This window comes from Ambystoma mexicanum, chromosome 2p (assembly GCF_040938575.1).
Source record: "Ambystoma mexicanum isolate Mex_15411 chromosome 2p, UKY_AmexF1_1, whole genome shotgun sequence".
NCBI classification, from domain to species: domain Eukaryota; kingdom Metazoa; phylum Chordata; class Amphibia; order Caudata; family Ambystomatidae; genus Ambystoma; species Ambystoma mexicanum.
The window spans coordinates 470906858-470921586 of NC_090923.1; the positions used below are offsets into that span (position 1 = coordinate 470906858).

Genomic DNA, 14729 nt, shown 5'->3' on the forward strand with positions numbered 1-14729 from the left:
AATTCTGCTTTTTTCAGTGTATGCATGTTTGCATAGTGCAAACATTTTTCAGAGGTCCAGTATAGTCTGCATTTATCAAGATGCATCTATGTGATGTTTTTATACATATAAATGCAAATAGTTTTATTCTTACAATTTAATTTGCACTCTAATCATAAAAACAGTTCATAAAATACTTCCTCTTCAAAACCTAATCTGTGGCAAGCATGGGTTTGCAATGTCGAGTTTAAACATCCATTCAACCCTAACTTGGCGTCAATGTGGCAAACCTTTCTAATCTTCAAAGCTACAATTCAAACATTATAAACCTGACTCTCCAGCCAGTGCAAGTGCTACAAAACAAACAAGAATAACTGCCCAATTCATGGAATTATTTGTGTGAAAAACGCAGATTTGCGTGCCTTTCTGCCCAAAAATCCCCATACTTCAAACAGGGATTTTCAGGCAGAAAGGCGCGCAAATCTGCGTTTTTCACGCAAATAATTCCATGAATCAGGCTATAAATTGGTTACATTTGCAACTGAAATAGAAAACTCTGCCAAACATACCCCTGTAATGGTAATCCGGATATGCATTTAACTTTATGTAGCACTTCATGTAGTCTGCCCAGCTTCTAAGCACTGTATTTATTATTACCTTTAACTGATAGTCAGTTTACCGGCCTCTGAAGGATTTAAATTGAATGCAGCTCAGACAACATTTGATCATGAGATTAGACATAGATCTTAGCATTGCACACTTAACTTACGTCTGAACTTTCGTATCACAACAAGGGCATACTATGAAGTAGCACTAGTTCTGCGAAATGAGGACATTTTCATTAATCTTATGAACGTAAAACACATAATACAAGCTGTGTTTGCTTTACCATGTAATTGGCCAGATTTGTGTCTGAAAAGAAATTCTACTATATACAGAAATAATAATGAAAAGCATATCGATTAACTCATACTGCTGTAATATGAACATCCCCTTCTTTAACATGGTTTAGGAAGTAAAACGGCTGTAGAGCGGCTGCAAATGGGTAGCCAAATCATTTGTTGTTCTAATGTTGAATGCCTTCTTTTTACGGTTTCCTTAATTCCTACCGTTTGTTGATTTTCTGATTACAGAAGCAGAGTTAGCCTTCACATTTGGGCTAGTCGCTATCAATGCATTCATTATTAGTTCTATCTGTGAGTACTATGTACTGCAAATACAGTTAACTGTTCCTGGTCTATGTGGGTGGTGCTCCCACTGCTGTGGTTATGCTGTACCTCTTATATGGGAGGGGAGCTTGGATAGCAGAGGCCTATGCTGGGCATTTTCTTTTTGAAGAGAAATTGGACTGATGCCCTTCATTTACTCATTCTTTGTGGGGTCGCTTGCACTGCTCCATCCCATGCACTTCCTTCTCTAAGAAAGGGGAACTTCTGCTGCTGTGACTCACGACTTGTATGTGTGGCAATCATGCTCTGTTGAGGCTCCCTACATTCCTGTTCTGTAGCCATTTTAGGAGAGGGTGAGCACTCTGTTCTATGTGAGAAATTCTACTGCGGAGATCTATCCCTTATCTGTTCTACTTTTGGAAATAGTGTACCCTTGCTTTACCTAGCACTCCTCTGCTCCACCTGTTCTAGATGATGAAAGCTTGCATTGCTTGTGTCGCGATTTGCCTTTTTGGTTTGCGCGAGGGATGGTGCATACTCAAAGTGACTGTTGCTGTGTAAGAGAAGAAGTAAAAAGCATGTGCTGCTTTTGTGCCTATGTTTTGCATGCAAGGGAGGTTCAGTTAGGGCTCATCATTTCCATATGCAGAAGAGTGCTTGTGCTGCTGCGCCTTAACTGTTTATTGTGATAAACCTACTTTTCAGTCACAAAGAGGACGATTGCTGCATGATATGGATTCAAAATACACAGTGTTAACTTCTTTCATGCACCAGCTGGATGTCACATACATTTTTACTCTCTTGCATCTCGTGCAAAGGAGAAACCTCAGTTACTCCCTTGAAATCACATTTACTCTCAAAGTTTAAAAACAGGGAGTAAAATACTCCCACCTTAAAAACGTATCTGGAGCACTGGTACCCCACTTTGGCATCAGCGAGAGTCCAGCCGTTGCAGAAAAAACAATTCAACAGCCAGTCTATCTTGGCACCTCATCTGGAGTGGAAAATAAGTTGAGGTTAGACACATTTTTTGTGTATGCCAAGATGTTGAGATTCTGTAATGTTGCTGCTTGCTTCGATTTTTTTAATCTCAATTTTTCAGAAGAGTCTTCCTGCAAAAAAAATGGGAGCCATCTTCAAGGGCTTAGGGGGAAATGATTGCTTTGCCCATCGTTTCCACGGTTTGTGACCCAATACGGATTCTTTTTTTTGGGGGTGGCTGGATCTATGATGATTGGGTCCTCCACAGTGTGGTCAATCGGGTCATTTCTCGTTTTTTTGAACAGGTGAGTCAGAGTTCTTTGTTTTACTCTTCATTTCGTTTTGCAGGTTGGATTCTGTAACATTATTCAAAAGCTTTGAAAAAGTTCCTTTTGCCTTCTTTCTTCCGTTTCCCAATGTTGTGCTTTTCTCCCATCTTGTTCGATTGTCCAGGATCTTCAGGGGAGATGGGTGATACTTTTTTTTTTATTGTTGACGTTTTTAATTACAAGGGTCACGTCCTCCATACCTTCTTGATTGTTTTGCTTTTGACTCATTTGTCGTGCTGTTTTTATTCTGCAACAGCCTTTGAAACAGGGGTAGTCTCTTGTAGATTCCTGGCTTTTTCCTTTTGGTGGATCATTGAGTTCATGGTCATCGACTATTTGGGCTAGTCACATGAATTCTTCAAGGTCCGACGTTGAGAGAGGAGCATCATTACACATTGATTCATTCGCATCTTTGAACATTCCAAAATCTGTTTTTAGAACTTCCAAACTATCCATGTGAGTTTTTTCCATTCTTTGTAAGGAGGTCTACCATGTCTTTTTGTTGAGTGTTTAATGCTGCATTCAGACCGACATGGGACGTTTCACAGCTGCCCACTTCTTTTGAGAGCTCCATCAAAATTCCTGAATGAGTGAGGACCTCTTCTTTGAGAGATTTGACCACGTTTACAAGGGAATTGAGCACGAAGCTCAATACAGGAAGAGTTGAATCTTGCGATTCATCCACCTCCACATTATGACTGCAAGGGATGTTGCTAGCATGGGCTTTAGTAGTTCTTTCTCTTAGGTTTGTACTTCCACTGATTGGGGCAAAGTAGTGACCCTTTGGTGTATTTATAATTAGTGAAGCATCAGTAACTCCAATGACACGAGTATGCCTCTCACATGGATTGAGTTCGAAGTCCATGTGAATTTGACATAGAGCGTTTTCTTTCATGTGTGAGTGGTTTAGGTTTAAGCCACCCACAATATATTTTCCAGGGCATTTATGCTCAGCGATCTCTTTTTAGATGTGCCAAATTCGAAATTGTTTCATTGTGAATATTGACACGGTTTATTCAAGATGGCTGTGCATGGTGCCTTTTACTAAATTAATTGGACCTGAAGGAATCACTGTCGGGTGAGAGGAAGCCGTTACTCGATCATTTCCTTTGACAATTTCCACATTAGCCGTTTCTACAGGATTTTGGTTACCAATAGTAACCACAGGTTAAGGGATCGTGCACATGATACATTGTGTATGTTGTGAGCTTTCCTAACATTCCAGCTCAGGCGCTTTTAGATTGTCTTTGAAAGTGGCCCTTTGCAGGTTATATATGCTGTTTAAAGTTGGAGACTGCTTCATTCAATGCTTGATTGATGCAAATGAATGTAGGGTGCAGCACCAAAAGCTCTGTTCGTATACAGTTAAAAATGCATAAAGGCGCTGTTCTATAAATACCCACACTTACCGCGTTCACTGAACTGTGCAGCGGATCAAGACGGCCACCCGGCTAACATGGCCAACACACTCGCAGCACTCCCAAGGGCTTTCTTTAAAGACAAATCGTGTTCTTTTCCATCCTTACAGAATTGGTGTCACCTGAAAATATGTTAATTCCAAAGCAAGTTCTTGTAAAACCGCATCCGTCTCAGGCAGCCTTCTAGACACCTCATCTATCTTGGTATCACATTTCTTTGGCTTCAAGAATATGTATGGTTGCTAAGTGTGAGAGTCTTCATAAAATGATTGCAATGCCACCAGCTTTGTGTCAGTGGTGGATGAGAGTGTGGGTGGAGCACGTTGGGGATGATGGGTGTGTGTTGGGGTTTGAGCTATGACTCTGTTACAGACAGTCTAACTGGGGAGCGTTTGTGTTACGATTGACTTTCCTTCCTGGTCCCTGCTTCCTGAATGCATGAGGTGTGAATGCAAGGCATGATGTCATGAATGGAATGCTAGGTGAGTGACCGGAATGTTGGGTGTGAATGGGATTCCGCCCAGGGCAGTTGGAAGATGTAGCCATGGTGCGCCGCAATGGCCACCGAGTGGTTAGTCTGTGCATTTATGAATTGTAGAAATGAGAAGGGTCACAGCGGTGGATAAAGTCTAGGGTTTAACCTGTTGCAAACGGGGCACAGCAAAGTTGGATATGTGTGTGTGGGTGCACAGAGGTTGCTCTGCAACATCTATTTCTCCCTCAGTGGGTTTTTGGGGAATGTCTTTTAACATGTTATTCATGACATTTTGGAGGATTTGCAGCATGTTGCATTTGGGTAGTGGAGATTTCGACATTCCGGAGTTGCTGTTTGAAATGCTAGTTTAACATTTGAGAATTTGCAGCAGGTTTAGGTTGCATCCTGCAAGTATGCACATGGACTTTGTACGAGCAGGTGTGCGAATTAGAGTGTGCACCTATGCATTCTTTTTGAGGCTTTGCTGCAATTGAAGGTCGAGCTAATCTCAACATGGACTTTTATAACAGCACGCTTACTGTTTTTATGAATATTGTGAGATGAGAACGCCATGGGTAGTGTATGGCGTTCATTTATTGTTATGTTTAGACAGGAGGTGGGTAGGTTCCTGCCTACACTCTGTTTTCCCGTATTATGATGTGTTATGATATCACACCTAGTTGTGTTGTACAAGTATCCAGTGTATTAAGTAACTTGACTGCAGCGCTTACTTGGATGGTGTGAGTTTCTGGTGCAGTGTTTGTGGCGTTGCATAGAGTGCATGCATTTACAGGTGTATGATGTGTGGTTTAGAGACCAGTGGTATGCTGGTTCAGAATGGCTCCAGTTGTAGTAGCAGCATTCCATGGCGGAGATAACCATTTGGTTGGAGGCCTTTTCTGTGATTTATCTTATCCTTAGGTGGGGTCTGTGTGGACATGTGGGGATGTGACAATAGGCAGGCATCTTTGGTTGTTTGACAGTGCCCCACCTAAGATTAATATGAATTCAACAAGGCAGGAAAAGACTAGGAAGCACAGCGCTTGTACAAAAAGTAATCACATGGAACCTAATCACAAAACAATAGAGTAGTTAATGGTGACACTGCCGCGGTGGGTGATTGTGTCTGGACGTGGGACCCCTGCCCAGGGCCTCCACCAATGGAGACACTAGACAAATGATACAATCACACTGCGCATGTTCTATTTTATATGAATCAAATCAGTAGGAATGGTATCAGCCGACACGTGTTCGAGCACAGCTCTTCTTCCAAGGCTTGAATGTCCTGTCGCACTCACTTATGTGGAGACAAACCTAAAATAATTCAGGTTTTTGTCAATTCACAAGTTGCATATCCAAGTAATAAAGACATTATATATCCTAGCAATTGCGGAATACCAGTCTGCTGTTGAGTGCTTTTCAGCCTCTGAAAGAAATCACTATTAACAACCCTTTGTGCCGGTGTCGGTCCAGTTTTGCGCAGCCTTCCCGTTTGGGGTGTTGGGGGCTCGGGTGATTGTTGACCAAGTTGATTCTCGCTGTGGAGGTCAGTTGCCAGTGTGTGAAGAGCGTGTCAGGTGAGAATGTTGTCATGGGTGTTGTGGTTTAGTATGCAGTCTCTCGAGACATTTGGTTGGTATGGTCTGTTATAATGGTTAGCCCCGTTTCTTGTGGTGTAGCGGGCCACGTACCAGCCCATATAGGGGCAGTCTGTGCTTGGGTGGCAGCCCTCAGATTCACCAGTGGCAGTGGTGGACGGGAGGTGTCAGTGTTTCTTCATGATGGTTTGGACTGTACGTTTGTTAGCCCAATGAGGAGCAGGTAGTGTTCCGGTGTGGCAGGCTGGTGACTCGGCAGTGGTGGGTAGAAGGTGTTTGAGTGATTGTGTGAGGTTGTGGTTGGTTGCAATGTTGATGTGGTGCCGTTACCTGTGTGTTAGTTGCACCTCGTTGGTCAGCCATTCCCCTGCCGGTTAAGTGGATGTACTTGTTTCAGATATGCAGATGCAGGGTGTGAGTGCGGTGGTGCCTGATTGCGAAGTGTGCTGGTCTGTGGTGTAAAGGAAGGAGGTGTGTTATGATTGACTTTCCTGCCTGGTCCCTGCTACCTGAATGCAAGGTATGATGTCATGAACGAAAGGCTAGTTGAGTAACAGGAATGCTGAGGGTGAATACGATTCCACCCAGGGCAGTTGGAAGATGTAGCCTGGGTGGTGGGAGCCAGTGGGCTCCTCTCTCTACTTCCCCATCTCCTTAATGTACCCGATGTGACCTAATGATCTAGGTCACCTGATTAAAGTAACTTGAAGAATACCTGCGCCCTATCAGAGTATCCTTTATGAGTAACCCTCACCTATGAACATAACCGTGTGTTACTGACACTGATTTCATGAATGCGTGCAGGTGCAGAGTGCCAGTTGAGAAGAATGCAGGTTTATGTAATGAATTGTTCTATTGGTATGCTCTGCTGTAGTTTGATGTGAATGGCGGTTGTTGATGAGTTCTTAGTTTTTGTCAAAAAAGGGTCTAACCAGTGAACAAAGAATTAAAGGAGAAACAAATGAGCTCCCACCTTTAGCTCCAACCATCTTTTGCTCTGGACGCCTGGGCAATTGGACTTCCAGAGGCAAGTAATTACATTCACAAAGTAACCCAGAAGTAACGCCCCAGGCAGCAGATAAAAATAGAGAACAAGATGTCAGTGGTCTTTTCAGCCTCTCTCAAGCAGCAGCAGGATCCGCAGGGATGCGAGTGAAGGTGGTTTCCAAGCTGCAAAAGAGTTGCTTCTAAAGGGGAGAGAGGGGCGGGGCGTCCCAGGTCTGGAATTAGAGTTGGTTGGTGCTGGGTGAAGGCCTTTTAGGACATTGCCAGGGTCACTATTAAAAGTGGGAGCTAAATAGATCCCTCCAAGCGCCAGCCTCTTCTTTGATTGTCAATATAAGGGAATGTGTAAACCCTTTGAACATCCACTGTTTAGATCAACTCCTCCCATTTACTGAAATTGGTTGACGAATCCCCTCCTTGGATAGTTTGCTCAATAATCTGTTTCTAAATTGTTGTGGTGGTAAATGATAAGTGCCTTTCTTTAACATTTCCCTCAGGGCACCCAATGGTGAATTTGTAGATAACATGACTGACTGGTCAAAAGCAAATGCAAAGCCACCTCGAGGGCAAGCATTTTTTCAAATTCCATTTGGTACACAACTCGTCTCAGTCAAAAAAAACGGAAAACAAATTTACCCCAGTACTAAGTGGAAGACAAGAGGAAGACAAAAAAACATGTCGCCTCTTGAAAGCAAGGAATGAAAAAAATTGACTATAACAGAACAAGTATCACCCAACCAAAATAACCATTACCACAGGATTGCCAATGATTTGCAGAATAACAGCACATGAAGCAAAGATATTTAAAGCTTTTGTTGGCAAGAATCCACTTTAAATTATGGTGCATCAGGTTTTTAAAAACACTTTTAATTTTGGATTCCACCAGCTTATACAGCATTGTAAAAAATACTATGTCTAAAGGCCTCGCAAATTCAGGCCCACTAGAGCTGCAGGGAGCGTTGCTTAGTTTACAAACTCCACCCAAGACAAATGCACTTGCCTAATGGTGACGGGTGACAAAATATTTACCAGTGCTTTTTGTAAAATGGTGCATGTTAATACCATAAGCACACTTCATGTATGGTGCAATGCTGCCACCTAGAGGCTAGCCATGTACAGTGAAGTTTGTCATTTACTGCAAACAAACTAGTAGTAAATGTCACAAACGTTTCAAACATCCCCATACTCGTCAGCAAGGTCGAGTACCATGCAAATGATACTACGCTTCAAAACATATCCTCGCCAGTGCAAGTGGACTGGTAGATTTTGAGCTTGCTAAAAGCAGGCTTACCCCATGATACAGGTGTGTGCTTAACCGGTGAGCAATCCGCCTTGACAGAATCACAAAAATCCAATGTTGAATACCTTTTATTGGACTAAAAAGAATAAAAAAGGCAGTGATGATACAATGCATTTGCTTTTGAAGTCCCATAGACCTCTTTATGTAGAGACAGAAGAGCAAGCATTGGCAAAGTCCATATTTTGGGGTCTGCATGCATCAAGGGAAAGAGGGGCAGGAAGGACAACGAGCAATGAAAATAGGAGTAGGGATGGAAGGAAAGAGTGGAGTTCACTGGTGTATCGAGTATGATTAAGAGAAATCACCACTTAAACTTTTCTTCACAGGAAATTAACAAAATCCCATTTGGAAATGGTCAAGTGGCATTTCCACCCATACACCATGGTTTTAGAAAATAAAATAATAAAAATAACCGGGTGTACAGATGGTTAGATCTAATGAGACAGTTAAGTAACATATTGGACTGCACTCCACTGAAATCATTGAAATAACAAAGCAATTAGAGCAAATTCTTAAATGAGATTATAGGTGCTCGCACAAGGTTCCCAGATGAGAAGCAAACAGTGTGCACCTCCCAGAAAGATTCAAGTAGACAGGCCTGCACTCTTCAAGGGAAATAAATCCTGTAACTGTATTTCTAGCGAAGACATGCAAAAAGGAACTGTATATATGCAAGACAAAAAATAAATCTTCCTTTTGAGGTTTGATGTTGCAATATTGTGGTATTAAAAATTGGCAATGGAATTTTCACCAAAACACCCAGTCTTTGGGAAAGTTAAAAAAGACGACGAAAACAGATAGCTGGTTACATGAGATCGAAACAAAGGTTGCATGTCATCTCGTGCAGAAGATACGTGCCCTATTTGGGGTGGGACAAACCATGATTTGCTTATGTCTCCCCCCCCCCTCCCTTCGGTTATGGCACGACCACCTAAAAAACGATGGTCTGGATGGTTGCCCACGGTGCCTGCGTTTATGATTAATTCAACCATCCGCCAGTTGTTTGTACTAATGGAACTTCCACTTGAAACTTCCACTTGACAACTAAGAAAAAGTTTCTACCACAAGCCAGTAGTAGCATGGGATTTTGATACAGTGGATTAATGTTGGTAAACATGCAGTGAAAAGCATAAACAACGAAAATGTAAAGTAACCATAGCTCAGCCACCGCCATGCACCACTCACGATGTCTCACGTGCTGACCAACATGTGGAATTGGCTCTTCGAATTCATTTGTTCAGTCCATTGAGGTTTGTTTTGTTCGGCATTGGGGTTCAAATTAAATTCAAAGTGAGCATAACCAGTCTGGTTTACTACGATTTCTCCTTTTGTTCCCCCCATCTTGTAAAGCTGAACATATGCAGTTCAGATGAGTGTGTGACAACGAGGAGTTCTTACCTTCCCCAAATTCTGAAGAGAATTCTGAGGGACCAGAAAAGCCAGCCTATCAGGACCCTCTGGCCAGTAATGCGAGCCTTTGCAAGGAGGGGTAAATGGGTGGGATCTTCAGGGTGTTCCTACCCATGTTCAGAACCCAGCACCTACAGTCTTCGTGAATGCAGAACAAAGTGTGATGGACTTTTTTTTAAAACAGTACGTGTGGTCCTCGACTACTCAAGTGAAAGGACACTTAGTTGCTGAAAATGACTGAAGTCCGAGCCAAGGGAGGGGCGTCATTCACAGCTGCTTTTTGGAAAACCCTTGCTCATTCTCTGCGAACAGACCTCATTAAGACTCAGCAAACAGAGCCACAGGCAACACTCGCCTCATGGACCATCCAATCTATCGCCAACATAGAACCCAATATCCACAAGAGAATATAGTACAGCAAACCAACACGTTCAGGTGAGACTTCCTCTAGAAATCAAGATTGTTACAAAAGGTCTTTTGAAGCCTATGCAGTCCCAGCTGAAACAGCAACTCAAAACCAAAAAATCAAATCAAGACCTAAAAGGAAGGTCCGGGAGACATGCCCAATTGAGCTACGTCTGCTCCAAGAAATCTGCACAGCCATGTATGGACTGAGGGAACAGAGAGGCCCAATCAATCTGCAGACATGAGACAAGTCAAGTCGGCCGAGAGAATAGACAACCACAGTAATGTTCAAGAGGCAACCCAACCAGAGAGTGAGACTACACTGTGTTTGCTGCAATAGAAAATAGCATGCTAGATCCCTAGAGAATAGGTAATGGTGCGCTATATCCCGCAAGGATGCAGCCATCAATTGGAGTGCTATATCACTTTTTTTATTTTATTGCTTACAGCGCAAACCTAGCTAAAGAGTGCTTTACAACTGGATTGCACCAGTATTGGGCTTGGTATTTTATACAGTAGCGCTGTACTGTTGGACGGAGAGAGGGATTTTTATGCGTCTGGCAGAAACTGTTGAAAGAGTCACGTTTTTTGTGTTTTGCAGAACTGGAGGTAGGTGCATTTCAAACCTCTACCAGGATTCGAGTTCCAGATGGTCTGGCATGGCAGGAGAACGAGTGCTTGTGAATCTTCTCCTTGCGGACTAGCTTTTACTCCAACCTTTCGATTGTTTTGCTACGCAAGGTGTGAGAGCCTCCAGAGGTGTGGAGTTTAGCTGCCAAGTATGTTGGGGATCCGTTTGAGACTGCTTTGTAGGTGATGCATGCCGTTTTAAACATGATCCTGGCAGGGAGTCGGACCCAGTGAAGTGTGCACTGTGTTGGAGAGATGTGGTTGAATTTGCGAGCACTTGTAATGAGGCATGCTGTGCTGCTTTGAGGGCTGCCAGGTGTGCAGCTTGAAGTTGAGTATGAATGGCATTTCCTTCCATCGATGTGCGAGATAATGAGGGCTTGGACCACAGCACGGAATTCGTTTTGGGAATTAAGGGTTTGATTTTGCGAAGTGTGTGGATCGGTAGCCATGCAGTTTATGCCTTTTTTTGCAGTGTGCTTTTGGAACGAAAGGTTACTGTCAACAATGACGGCCATGGACTTGGACAATTTGATAGCTGATGGGTGAATCCTTCCAGACACATGTCACTTAGCCATTGTTGCATTAGTTGGTGTGTGGGGGGGGGGCTATGAGGAAAATTGTGGTCTTGGTTCAGTTCAGTTTAAGGTGAGTATTTGACATCCATGTTTAAATAGTAGCCAGGCACTCACAGAGGCAAGCAATGTCCTGGGGGCCACTGACCTCAGCGTAGAGCAGAGTGTCATATGTGTACTGATTGATGGCTGTGTTGGGGCCATTTAGGAGAGTTCCCAAGGGATCCATGTATAGATCGAAGATGATTGGGGAGAGAACGGAACCATGGGAGACCCCACATGTGACTAGGAATTGGTTGGAACTGAAAGAGCCCATCTGTATGGCCAGGTGCCTACCAGAAACCTATGATGCAAACCATTTTAGTACAGTTCCAGAGATGCCCATTCTATCAGCGAGGAGGGTTGGAGTATTTGGCGATCAGCTGTGTCGAAGGTAGCTTAATGGTCTAAGAGGACAAGGAGACACGAGTCCCCAATGTCAGTGATTCTGAGTGCATTGTCTACCCACCACTTGGATGGTTGCATTCTCAGAGCTGCATTTGGGGCAGGAGCCAGAATGGTAATCCCTATATCCAGTTCACTGCCTTTAATGAGTGAAAAGAAGCATGCTAAGCTGCTAAGCACACGGAGAGATGTGGGGGGCGCCCATTCCTTATTGGGTGCATAATCTGGGCACATTTTCCACGTTTACATACATTCTGAGAGTATTACCTATTCTTAATAATGTTCCACTATTATTGTATGTGCGTATAGTAGTCAAAGAATATTATTTGCATTTGCTGAGGCACAGCACCACCTTACAGACGAGGCCCACAAGGCTGAAACGTGTGTCTGGGGTTGCTGTTAATACTCCAGAGGAGAATCGCCTAATATTTCGATGCCGGGCTGCCCAGGTGCGTGGGACCACACTGATATGCAAATGGATATTTCTCCTCTGTGAAAGGTACAGTGAGCTAAAACGTGGTTGTAGACCCTCCCGATTGAGTATATCACTAAACACAAGTAATATGTTGAGACGGTGCAGATCATTAAGGTTTTTTCCCCCCTTGAAGACAAGGCCATCAGTTCAAATCACCCAAGAGGAGTAAGGTCAGGTGAGTAATTTAAAAGATCAGCTTCAGCATTTGAGAGACTTAGTGATGGTAGGACCAGAAGCAGGGTGAGTGGGATCTCAACGCAAGAAGAAACATGCATAAACCGAAAAATGGGATTAAAAAAAAAAAAAGAGGTTCAAAAACAGCACTCAAGAGATACATTTTAGATTCACAGTGCTTGTAGAACTACAGAATGGCTTAGGTACAGCATAACAAAGTACATTACAAGTAGGTGACGATGTTACTGTTTTTGAGTCTAGAAAATATAGGTACCAAACCCAAAGAATATACCATCATACTTTTTGCTCGAGATAAGATGTATATATTTGTCAGGTTGGTACGTGATGTTTACTTTTCAATTCATTGCTATAAGACAGTACCATTTTAACTTGTAAGCGATAAATGAACAGTTAATCAAGTGCCTACCTTCAGACTGGTCCCAAAGTCAGGTTTCCCCTTATAGCGTGTAAGCCTGTGCAAACCATTTTATCGCACTGTGCCAGATCTGACTAATTTGGGGTCCAGGTACCAATCTTGAGTTATAGACAAAGTTAGAAGGTGGGATGCCAGGTAAGGCTCTTGGGCTATGCTATTGGGTGATGGAGAAGAGAGGAATTGGACACCAGGTATAAACGTAATGGGGAGGGGAAAGTTCGAAAGTGCTGATGTTTCAGACTTAGAGATGATCAACTTCTACCAGGAGCCTTTTTTGACTCCCGGGGTCAAATTATGCCACAAAAACAAATACCTAGCATTTCTCATTTGTTCTGCGCATTTTGAAGCACGCATGTAGACATTTAAAGCATAATGGGCCATATTATCTCATATGGACATTAGATTTGCGGGATCCCATTTACTGGCTCCTCGTTTTTCTGAGATTGTATCTGCTTACTAGGTGATGCTGCATACCCAGGAGCTGCTTTTAGCGCTTGCTCAACAAATCTTACATTTTGACCCCTGCAAAGGCAGGTGGCAGGTTTGATTCTTCATCTTGTTGTATTGTTGGTAGAGAGACAGGACGGCAGGTAGGATTGCATATTGCGATGCATGCAAGGGTGGGAGGGCTTCACGTTGTACGTGTTATGGCAGAGCTCTCAGATTTCCCTTGCCATGTGCAAGATCATCCAGGTCTGACTTTGTCTTTGAATTCTGTTAATAGTATTTATTCTTAGCCCATTTTAAGTTTACGAAGACTGCATCTGCCTGAATTCAGGACTGGATGACTTGCTCATTGATGGCATGGCGACACTTGTGAACTCTAGTTGTGGGGGCACATTGGGAGGCAGGACGCCGGGTATGGGTTTGTGTTGTTGGAGACTGAAGAGACGAGACGACAAGCAAGGGTTTTGGTTTAGGCGGGCCGGAAGCCAGGTTTGGCGGTTTTGTGCTGGGGTAGTGGTGTGACAAAGGATGCCGAACAGAAGTCCTTTTGTAGGTTCGAGTTCGACTCGTAACTGTCTTTTATCACAGAGAAGCCAGAGAACGGGCTCACGCTCCTAAAGGGATTGCTGCGGTGCGATTAATGAATGAGAACATCTTGCACCTCTTGTCGCACACTGTAGTACCAGTTACGTGTTTCAGCTTGGACAAGTGATCACTATCAGCAGAAAGTGTCGTTGCTAAGACCCTCAATAGTGACCTCCCACTTAAAACACAGGCACTATTCTGACAATCCTCCCTGCCCCTTCAGCTATACATGTGTACACAAACACCGGTAGTGCTGCCAAGTGCCCACCCCACCTGTCAAGCCAAAAAGTCCATGGGGAGTTCAGCGGGACTCCGGGCTCCGAGTCTTGGTGGTTGATGCTAATGTTGTCAAGCTCCTTGTGGTTGATGCGACGGCTCTCTCCCGAACGCACGGGTGGGGTGCTGTCGGCGGGTAAAGCCATTTCTCTGTATGTCAGGCAGAAGAATGCAGACAGACGACTATTGACGGTCTGGCAGGCAGGCTAGGGACTAGTTCCCATTAGAGGAACGGACGTGCCAACGTGTCCTCATCAGGTGACTTACACGTTACGTTCTATCAACGTAAGACCAACGTATGTTTCATAAACTAACATACGTCATCAGTTTACTTTCCAGTCCCGTAGTACCCCATGATCTTTCGACTAGCGTGTATTCAGACGCGCAGCAAGGTGTTGATAAGGAAGAATTTAGTTAAGTCACTACGACCAATGGAGTTCAGTTGGATGTGCGGTAAAACCAGTGGAGGAAATTGTCATTTACTGTGACGTACACTACAGACCAACCCTTGGTTAGTGTTACGTCCTGCCCTGGGGGCACCCAGGCTAGGCGGACCAGTGGTAGGGGTACCCAGCAGGCCATGGGCTGCGGTCACGCAGCGGGACTTCAGGCAGGGAT

At 43.7% G+C, this 14729-nt stretch overlaps 1 protein-coding gene across 2 annotated transcripts in view; it reads right to left on the reverse strand.

The window, feature by feature from the left end:
- The window catches only part of EIF4E3 (eukaryotic translation initiation factor 4E family member 3), a 235668-nt gene extending 221315 nt beyond the window's left edge, over positions 1 to 14353 (reverse strand). Inside the window, exon 1 of one of the 2 annotated variants that reach the window (XM_069643843.1) lies at positions 14109 to 14353. In XM_069643843.1, the coding sequence (XP_069499944.1) occupies positions 14109 to 14257 (149 nt within the window). In that variant the 5' untranslated portion in view covers positions 14258 to 14353. The remainder of the gene's footprint in view (positions 1 to 14108) is intronic. The other variant, XM_069643844.1, reaches the window with a different exon arrangement.
- Between the last annotated feature and the right edge of the window lie 376 nt (positions 14354 to 14729).